This window comes from Lepisma saccharinum, chromosome 10 (assembly GCF_977018435.1).
Source record: "Lepisma saccharinum chromosome 10, izLepSacc3.1, whole genome shotgun sequence".
Classification (NCBI taxonomy): Eukaryota; Metazoa; Arthropoda; class Insecta; order Zygentoma; family Lepismatidae; genus Lepisma; species Lepisma saccharinum.
The window spans coordinates 26,282,665-26,293,550 of NC_139238.1; the positions used below are offsets into that span (position 1 = coordinate 26,282,665).

Here is a 10,886-nt window from a genome sequence, read left to right on the forward strand (position 1 = left end):
GCTCATCCATAATAAACATCCCTGTTCAAATTTGATTTGTTTCCTCTTCTCGAAATAAGGAGACAGGCCACTCTGTTTCTGTTCAGTTACTCGACCCATCCAGTAGTAACGAACACAATTACAGTAGATAATAAGTATCTTCTTTAGTGTCTTTGGATATAATGTCCGTAGATATTGTGGCAACGCCTGAACTTGTAGCAGCTCCTGAGCCTGTTTTAGCATTAAAAAATGATCTGTTGTTGCTAAATAATAAATCTTCTCCAGGAAGAGTTGATTACATCTACCCACGATCTTCCCATGAGTAGAAATGTTAACGGCTCTTTGCATAAGATCACAGGTAATGAAAATTGTTTATTTTTTTAAATCAAGTACAACTGTAGATTGTCCCACTATGTGTACATAACCATCATTGACTCTTTTCAGCCTGATAGTTGTGGTAGAAATTGTACATTCCGGGAACTATTGTTCGAAATGTCGTACATCGAAAATGTTAATACCTGAGCCAGTATCTATCTCCTACTTGTTAATCCATTAATTTATAGATAAATTAATCGTGTAATTTTCAGAAGAAAAAATTAATTGTCATTTTGAAAAGAAAATACTTTGTATACAGAATGTCGCGGTGAAGTTGCCGAACGTTCAGGGGCCTCCCCGATGGCGCAGTGGTAGTGTTGTTGCCTTGTAATCAAGGGGTCTCGGGTTTGATACCCGGTGGAGGCACATAGTGGTTCGGATCCCACTTTAAAATGTAGGTCCAGTCCCGATTAACCTTACTGTGCACAAAGTGGACTTAAAACACCAAATCAAATCAAACCGAACGTTCAGTTGAACCAGCTAATACAGTGTGTTGACTGAGCATTTCTACTTTGAGATGAATTAGCGTGAGTGCTGTTAGGTTATCTGGAAGCTCCTCATCAACAGATACATTGCATGAAGTCTCTCTGGATGCATTCTTCACAGTTTTATTACCTTTAAACCTTTGTTTCCTTCTGCATTTACTGCTCCTGCATTTACAGTAGCTGAAGATGGAATTCCATGCTGGGCATCGTCCTTGTACATGTGATTTAGTACAATTCTCACACTGACTAGAGTGTGATTTTTCATGAGTAACTTGTCCACATTTCTTTAATGTACACGAACCTTGAGAATAGGATGTGTCCTTAGCATACAATGAATTAACCTTTTGAGTCCCAAGGCCATTTTCACAAGTAAGCCTCTCGGTCCAGAGCCGATTTTGAGCAAAATGCAGAGTTTCAATTAAATGAGTGTAGATCGGAGACTAATTGACCTAGAGAGATGAGTGATATACCGTTGTACGCGGAATGAACCAGAGATTCAGACTATATGAAATTTATGCAAATTCGGCGTATATATGGAGGGGGAAAGGGGGAAATCCCCTGAAAATACTTTTTTAAAAACAAAATGGGGTTTCGCCCCCCCCCCCCGAAAAAAAGGATTTGAAAAGTTCAAAATGCACATAGAAACTATCGCTGGCATGTAAGGAACACAAAAATATTTGCGTTATTTTCATATGACCAATGTAACTTGAGTTGTACATCCCAAAAAGGAATGGTCAGCACACTACTGATTCAAGCTTCAAAATGCAGCGGTACCTTGAAATGACTTTAGCTCAGAGACTATTTTCCCTGGAGATATGAACTATATACCGTTGTACGCAGAATGAATCACAGATTCAGACGATATATAATTTATGCACCTGCGGCGTATATATGGAGGGGGAAAGGGGGGAAATCCCCGGAAAATACTTTTTTTTAAAAAAAATGAGGTTTGGCCCCCCCGCCCCCCCGAAAAAAAGGATATGAAAAGTTCAAAATGCACATAGAAATTATCGCTGGCATGTAAGGAACATAAAAATATTTGCATCATTGTCGTATGACCAATGTAACTTGAGTTGTACCCCCAAAAGGAATGGTGGGCACGCCACTGATTCAAGCTTCAAAATGCAGCGGTACCTTGAAACGACTATAGCTCAGAAACTAAATGCCCTAGAAATATGAAAGATATACCGTTGTACGCAGAATGAATCACAGATTCAGACGATATATAATTTATGCACATTCGGCGTACATATGGAGGGGGAAAGGGGGAAAATCCCCTCAAAAATACTTTTCTTAAAAAAATGGCGTTTCCCCCCGCCCCCCCCAAATTTTTTTTTTCAAAATGCACAAAATGCAAATTTGACGTATATATGGAGGGGGAAGGGAGAAAACCCCCAAAAATTATTTTTAAAAATTGTTGAAATGTTTGAAATTTATATTTTCCCTTGAAAAGAGAAGTCCCTTTTCCTGCCTTTTCACCTCCATTTTCATGAAGAAAAAAAAAGGTGCAAGAAACATTTCTGTTAAATACATGTGTTAGGAACAATATAAAAGAAAAAAATCGAAATTCTAGCCAAAAATAGAAAAGTTATAACGTAAAAACTACGACCTTGACACAGCGTCTCGATCGAGATGCTTGGGACCGTGAGGGTTACAGTTGGGTATCTCGTTCGAGATGCTTGGGATCCAAAAGGTTAATATCAGACTTACCATGAAAAGTAGAGCTAGACTTTGTGTGATATGCATACGAATTTGTATGGGTATGGTTGGAGAATAATTTCACCTCACTTTCTAGCATTTCAAGCTGTAAAGCTAACTCCTGGCATTTCACAAAAGTTAAATCACTTTCTGATGATAACCTTTTGTGTGCGTATCATACTGCAATCCTATTATAACTTGTACATACTACATTTTGAAGTTTGGTGTTTCAACCTAACTATGAACTGAGATACCGATTCCCCTTGCACCTGAATTTAAACCTCTATGTGAACTTGTTCACTTTAGGCCTGTAATGACGTAGCATCTTATCTTTAATCATACCAGTTACATCACATAATACGTACTTTATCTTTTATGAAAAGCTTCCGGATCCATATCTGCAAGAAGAACAGGAACCCTCCTCTCTTTGGAAACATTTTGAGCTACGCACAGTTGCTCAAACCTTAAGACATTACTGTCAATGTGTTCAGTTTCCTCGTGAAACTCACTGAATGTTAAGTGCCATTGTACAAATTACTAATGACACAATGATGGATCCAAGTATTGAAGTAAAATGTTCAACACCGAATGCTATCTGTCAACATTGTGACGAAGAGAAATCTACAGAACCTATGTACTCACGTACGCTAGTTCCAACCAAATGAACACATTCTGGAAGAATAGAGATGTACAATCTCTATGTAAACAAGTTCACTTCTGTATATTCACAAATAAAATATGCACTTCGTTTGAAATTGTGCCACATATGTACAGAGTCTATCCTTACTTGATTCGAATTCAATTATCCTGTCCACATGAATGAAACATTCAGAGTGGTTGGAATGCTTAGGTACAAATTAAACATGGATAGATACAATAAAATACATCCTGTAAGTAAAACACAAACGAGGTTTAATAGTCTTTCAACACATGTACAACATGGCATCCGAGGAATCGAAAAATTAACTATCTGAATCGACAACAGACTATGGAACATTTTTGTTCTTCCTTGTAGCTACATGATTATATATAATATAATGCTCAATCACAACATTATCCATGTTGTATCAATAATTATCAAACTCCTGTGGTGGAGATAACACATAGTCATGATCCTTTACATAATCTCAAAGGAAGAAATAGCATGGAGTTAAGTCTGGTGAACTAGGTGGTAAGCAGATTAATGCCTTGCCTGGCCAGTGTTCATTCCATTGGTGTGGCAACTCCTGGTTGAGGTAGCCACGTACGAATAGGTGAAATTGCAGATGAGTGTAATCTTGTTGGAATATGAAATCCCTGATAGTGCTTTCCATTTTGTGGCATGAACCACACTTGCAGCATGTTGACAGTGGCAGACCCCGTAGTGAAGAAGGGGGACATAAGCCTTCCTGTTGGACAGGACACTGAATGTGCTTACTTTTGGCAAGTCCAAAACATACTCGAGAGTTGCATGTGAATTCTCTATTCTCCACACATGCACATTATGCTAGTGGTCATTTCCAGAATGAAAAGTGCTTCTTCACTGGAGAATTTGTTTCCAAAACCATCATCTTGCATATGCTCGTGCATTGCAATGCTGAACTGTTCTCATGTGACACTATCATCAAAGACATTTAAGGCTTGCAGAAACTGCAGTTTGTATGCCTTCACATGCAAGTGTTTACAAAGGATTTTTCCATACTTCTGGCTGCAGATGTTTGGCTCCTGAATTACTTGATACGTTGACTTCCTGAGATTACGCTGGAACGAAAAGCCTTGCTCACATGTTCCACTGGCTCTTCTGACATGCAAGGTCATTTTATATTACACAAACAGTCCTTGTTAGCTTTCCTGTATCACTTCATAATGCTGTTGTGCACTGCTAGATTCTTCTGGTGCTTGGCATGGAAGGCTCATGGCAGTTATAATAGCAGGAAAACTGAAGTATGGAAACTGCTTTCTCCAACTGGTTCTGCTACCATGACGGCTCCTATGGCAGTGGTGCCTCACTTGGCTGTTTTCATAACTAAGCCAGTAAAATGGAAAAAGAAAAGTAAAAAATCATTGAAGAGTTTCCCTTTACTCAAGTGTATGATGTGTTACATGTTTCTGAATCATTTAATTCTACCAATTTTTAATTTTTTTTACGGACTTTGTAGCTACTGAGTATATGTTTACACTTCAAAAATAACTGTTCAGGCTGTGTTAAGAAGAGTTTCTAAAGAATAAATAATTGATCCTGCATCAGAATGTTCTAGAAATATAACTGACAAATTACAATGGTTTCAAACTTAATAATTTAGTGCACAAAAAGCAAATGACATTTCCTGTTGTTTCAAAGAACTATAATATGATATTAAGATGTGATTAGAGTTTCTACAATTGCCATATGGGATTACTGTTGTTTCATAAATTTTGTAATAGTTCCTTTCTAGTAAAAGCATTCAATATTTCAGTGGAAAGACTATAGTTTCAAGCATGTACATCCATTTTTTTTTGACCTAAGAAACAGGATATGACATCTGTTAATTTGATGCAGTAGATTATTATTGTTGTTTATAATAATAATAATAAAAATCATTACTGTTTTGAATGTCTTTTGTCACATATTAACATGTGCAATATAAACATATACATTGGAACCTCAATTATACATTTTCAGGGAATCAAGCTGAAAAAAACTTAAATGCAGGAACATTATTTGACATTTTGCTGTTTGGACCATCAAGATTGAATGTATAATGTGAGAAAATGTAAAATCCGGTAACGCAAAATTGGGTTTCCACTGTAGTTCTTTTATTCCTAGTTAAAAACACTCAAACAAAATTGGAATATTCGTTATACTTGAAATTTTTCTTTATTTTAGGGGGTGGTGTGTTAGCACATACCATTATTGGAGTGGACTTCAACAAAGAGACAGGAAAGTTAAAGTACCTGATTCTTGATCCACACTACACAGGAAGGGATGATTTATCTGTCATCCAGAGTAAAGGTTGGTGTGGATGGAAAGACACAAATTTTTGGGCAAAATCGGCATTTTATAATTTATGTATGCCCCAAAGGCCACGTTGTGTATGAATGTAACAACTGATATGATGGTTTGAAATTTCACTTTTGTAATATATTTGGTGTGCCTTCAACTTCAAAGCATATCACTTTCCAGTTGCTGGAATAAATGTTCTTTTTTATGTACTTTTTTCTGATGAGACTACATGCGGGAAGTGACATGTATATACAGTTTGACGTAGGTTTTAAGTGTATTCATTTCATTCACTGATTGTAATATCAACATTATTTTTTAAAAGATGGACACTTGAAAAATAAATATATATACATATGTGCATGAAATATTGTATTTAATTGTTAGTTAACAAGCATATGCTGCAAACTTTTTAAGGATAATGCTATGTGTTTGTACATGTGTGTACATTAATACATGTATAATATTGTTTGTTTATATCTTTGTTTTGGCCTACCTGTGCATAAAATGGACCTAAAACTCAACATGTATTTGTTATTTTGCATCACTTTTGTGTGACTTTTAGTTAATCCTCTCTTGAATGTTCCTATAACCACCCTTTCACAATAAGAACATATTATAAGACGTAAGTTGACTTGCGTAAGTTTACTAAGACATAAGCGAGTTACTAGAGATATCTGCGAAACTTACTGTAAATGTAATTTCGGTGGCCTCTGCCACCGTCCACTTAGGATCTCGATGCTTTACTGTTAGGTTGACTTCTAGTTCCTGTTGTTTCCTCGACTACCACTAGGGGCGCTGGTGTAGCCATTTCAGCTGCTGCACGTGATTGGTTTGAGTTGTTGTACAGTAATAGCGGAAGCCAAACATGATGATCCTGACCGCTGTTGATATTCAGCTCTTTCGGAAAGTGCATAATTGCATGCACCTCTTTGATTTTGGTGTAGATTAGGGTGTGCGATGTATGCCTAACTGAAACTTTTCTGATCCTGTGTTTGTTGAACTTGAGGTGCCTTGCTAGTCCTGTAGTGGGTTGGGATTTTTTTGCGTCCATTAAGTTCTGTTGTATATGCTCGTTGACAGATCTGATGGATCTGCCAATGTAATGCGAGTTTCACTCACACTGGGCATCATATACACCTGGGTTGTCTAGTGGGGAAAGGAATAATCTCTTGTGTTTGATTAGGGCACTGGCTATTTTGTTCACTGGTTTGTGTGTGAGTTTGATGTCATATTGTTTCAGGGTCTTGGTTAGGTGGTTGGATGTAGTCTGGTGGTAAGGGAAGGCAATCCATTGAGCTTTATTGCTGCTGGCTGGGTGGTGTAGGTTAGGTTGTCGTACTTGCATTTCCGCTTTGCTGCACCATGTGGAGATTTGATGTACTGTGTATCCATTTTGAAGTCCTATCTCTGTAACTATGGTAACTTCTTCCTTCAAATCTTCTTCACTTGAACAGTGCGAGAAAGCTCTTGGCTTTATGTTGGGGTGGTTGGCTGGAAAGGAAGTGGTTATACTGGTTCCCTGCCCCTGGTTTTCTATAGACTGTGGTGGTGAATTTGTTGCCCCTCCTTTTGATGGTTAGATCTAGGAAGTTAATGCTGCCTTGGTTTTCCCGTTCTATTGTAAATTTCAACCTGGTGTGAACGTTGCTAAGTTTTTCCATGAGTAGATCTATTTCTTCTTCCCTTTTGTAAACGACCAAAGTGTCATCTGCATATCGCGTAACAATACTTGCCATGGGAGCGTACAGAGGGTATAAAGTTTACACTGAAATATAATATGGTTCGGGGAGGTGCAATATGTTCACTACACAAACAAACTGGTGAAGGCACTAAGTTGTTCTTGTAAAGGTGAGCTTCGGCGGTGGTATGATTTAACCTGCAGCACATTATAGTTGTGAGGGAACTCTGAAAAAGTGGTATATGTTTGAACCAGCATTCCTTTGGAATTCTTTCTTGTATAGAATAGTACGCCCTACCACATTCACTACCAGTATTTTTCCACAAGCTTTGCCAGTCTGTAAGTAATATTTTTTTAGTGTGGGATTCCAAACCTACAGACGGAAACTTTATTGAAACAGCCGTGGGATTGTTTGATTCGCTGCATATTTTGCCAAAGTATCTGTGATATTATATTCCAATTCCATTAATTTCAGTGTCTGTATTCTTATGTTAATAATATACCATTCCGTATGACATGACCATGATGCAAACTGTAATGAATTAAGCACAGAGGCTGAATCGGTTGCAATTAAAACTGAATTCAACTTCTTCTCTTGTACATAAAGCAATGCCTGTCTATTGCGAAAGCTTCTGAAGTGTAAATGGATAGATACGATGGCAAAGGAAAAATTTTGAATTTTGCAGAATTATCATAGTAAAATGCTGCTCCTGTTTTTCCAGATGCAGATTTTGAAGCATCTGTGTGTATATATATGTGATATTCACAATGTAATTTTGACTGTATGTAGTCTTGATATATATTATTTGAAATTATAGGGATTGTCTTCCTGAAATCTCTACTTGGGTAAACAGGAAATTGAATCCTCATGGATCTCCAACAAAACGAGATCTACCAAACTGTTGCCGTGGTGTGATTTATTGTTTGTGATGATGTGAAACATCTGGTTTACGACTGTGCATTCAAGTAGGGTGGGACAGTAGCAGATCTGCTGTTTCACATACCGTGTGTTTCAGAAATAATAGGGGGATTACAAAAATTTATTGCAAGTAAATTATTGAACTTACGTTAATGAAGCCAGTCCAGAAAGATCGAGGAACACAGTTTTTTTTTGTTTTGTTTTTCTTTCCACCACAGGTGACATGGCATACATTGACACGATAGTCTAGTTCTTGTCACACTTGCATCAACATGGGCCTGTCAATAGTGTCTATCGCTGGGATGATACGCTCTCTTAGGGATGCGATATCATACAGCATCGGTGAGATGAATACCCTGTCTTTGATGAAATCCCACAAAAAGAAGTCACACAGTGTAAGATCTGGTGATCTTGGGGACCAAAACATTGCACAAAACACTGTAAGTGATGTGGGTGATTTGAGTGTCACCTAGTGGTAGGGATGTGAAGCGCTCAGCTTAAAACATACATGCAAAATTTGTTCTGGACTGGTTTCATTAACCTAAGTTCAATAGTTTACTTGCAATAAATTTCATAACACCTCAGTTAGTTTCTGAAACACCTGGTATATCATTATCAATAATTGTTTTGTCAGGTTATTCTAACTTAAATGCCCCTAACTTGTATAAGCTAATGTACATTATTATTTTTGGTCAGCTACCATCGTCTAGTCGGTAGGGCATCTGACTGCCACGTGACCCTGGGCACATCCAGCCTCAAAATCAATGGCTATCTGTGGGTAAAGGTGGCTGGAGCATGGTGCTGATCACATCACCTCCAAAATGGCCAAGATTGGGAAAATGTGGAGGCCCTACCTCCACATACCCTGAATGTGCCTTCATGGTACGGTGCCATGCGCACATATATTATTTCGTTGCAATTAGTATTATTATTAAGATTGTTATTTCCGTTTTTATTACCATTATTAGGGAAAAACAGTTCATAAATGCATCCGCATTGTGACTAGACTAAATAACAAAATTTATAAATATATGTTCTGAAAAATGTCAAATTATATATTAATTTAATAAAAGGTGTAAAATGTGGCTGTAGTTGCATGCAGTACTTTCATGTTAGCAGTAAAAATAGTAATACACTTGCCTCAACTTTCTGTTACTTATGAAAAAACAAATACCATTATAAAATTAGACTGATTTTTATTTTTAGAATAGGGGCACAGAAAATTCTGAATTTAAGTACAATATTTAATTCAACACACATCAAGGAGGAATAAATACACTAATTGACATAGTGAAATATATACTTAGAAACTTCAGGCCATAAATAAATATTTAATTTTTAAAAGTACAAATATGAAAAATTGAAAGCTGTAGATAGATTTATCCAATTTTATCTATTAAAAAAAAAAAAAAAAATTAACTAGATACCAATAGTCCTCACAATGCTGGGTAAACAACATACACCATTCACACAACCTGGGAAAATTAACTTATTTTCACTGAGGACAAAAATGTTTTCACTGCTCTTTCTGCCTAGACTGTTTTCACATAACTTACCTTTAGTACATATTTTTTCCCCACGTCAACATTCATATTATTTACCAGCATTAGACAAACACTGGGGTATGGCGTAAAACTAGAAATAGAAACACTAGTGTTTTCCCACTGCAAGAAATCTGTCTCACCATTAACCTGATAAAATCACTGACAAGCAACTGTTTTCTTAAACATATTTTCACTCAAATTTTTTATCTTTGTTAAGCAAGTAAGTTCACAGGGATCTTGCAAGATTTATTTTTGAACAGTTTCACTGCGGTTATATGCTGCTGCGCTGGATTGTACCAAACAGGATATTATTGATCTCCTTTAAGCACTGTCAGGAGAATGTCATGGGGTAGAAGACATCGGCAAGTCATTAGAATATAAATCACTTGTGTTGAGATATTTTGGTTGTGGCTCAAACTGGGAACAGTTGTGAAGTGTCACTCCGAGTAATGAAAAGCAGGGAAATAGATATTTCACATTTTTCATTTTGATTGCTTCTAACAAAAGTTTATTAGTTTTGAAATTGAAAAAGTCAAGCACATGCATAGCACAAATAATAATTTAATTACAAACACACAAAACAATTCCCCCAGATATCCATACATCTGTTTACCCACAGACATCTTTCCTCTCCATTTTTATTGAAAAATGAGGGAGTTGTTCCTCCTCGCATCATGAGCCAAAGTTGCAACCTGGGCACAAAAGTAAAGAGAGATGTGATTTGCAGAAAGCATCACACGACCAATTTCATTATCGCCATCTTATGCAAGCCTTGACTAAACACAAGTTACTCCAACTCTCTCGGCCACTCACTTCTGGCTCTCCCGGCGACCTCTCATCACCGGGGACTTGGCTGGTGTTTGTTGATTTAGCATTTAATGCCGGCTTGTGACAGAAACTCAAAACTTGTCCATTCCCTCTTGCTGGGAGGCATACATTCTTTTGAATTGAAAATTACCCATTATACACAACTTTCGATGATAGAGAAAATAAGAAGGCAGTTTTGCCTTTTTTTTTTTCATGTGGTGCAATTATGGGCAAAACAGACGAGACACTTGGTATTTCTTCGAAAATGACATCGTGCCGTGACTGTAGACACACCGTATTTTTAGACAATAACGGAACATCAGTCCATCCTCAATTTTGTATTGGGGGGGGGGGGCTGAACACCATCTTCTTAAGGGGTATAAATAGAACCTCACAAGTGGCGACTGGGTTCCAAAATGAGGGGGAGTGTTCAAGGAAA

General features: G+C 37.2%; 1 protein-coding gene across 1 annotated transcript in view; it reads left to right on the forward strand.

The window, feature by feature from the left end:
• The window catches only part of Ufsp2 (UFM1 specific peptidase 2), an 89,547-nt gene extending 83,527 nt beyond the window's left edge, over window positions 1-6,020 (forward strand). The window contains exon 9 of the mRNA XM_083129669.1: window positions 5,383-6,020. Coding sequence (XP_082985795.1) covers window positions 5,383-5,594 — 212 coding nt within the window. The 3' untranslated portion in view covers window positions 5,595-6,020. The remainder of the gene's footprint in view (window positions 1-5,382) is intronic.
• Window positions 6,021-10,886: the final 4,866 nt, after the last annotated feature.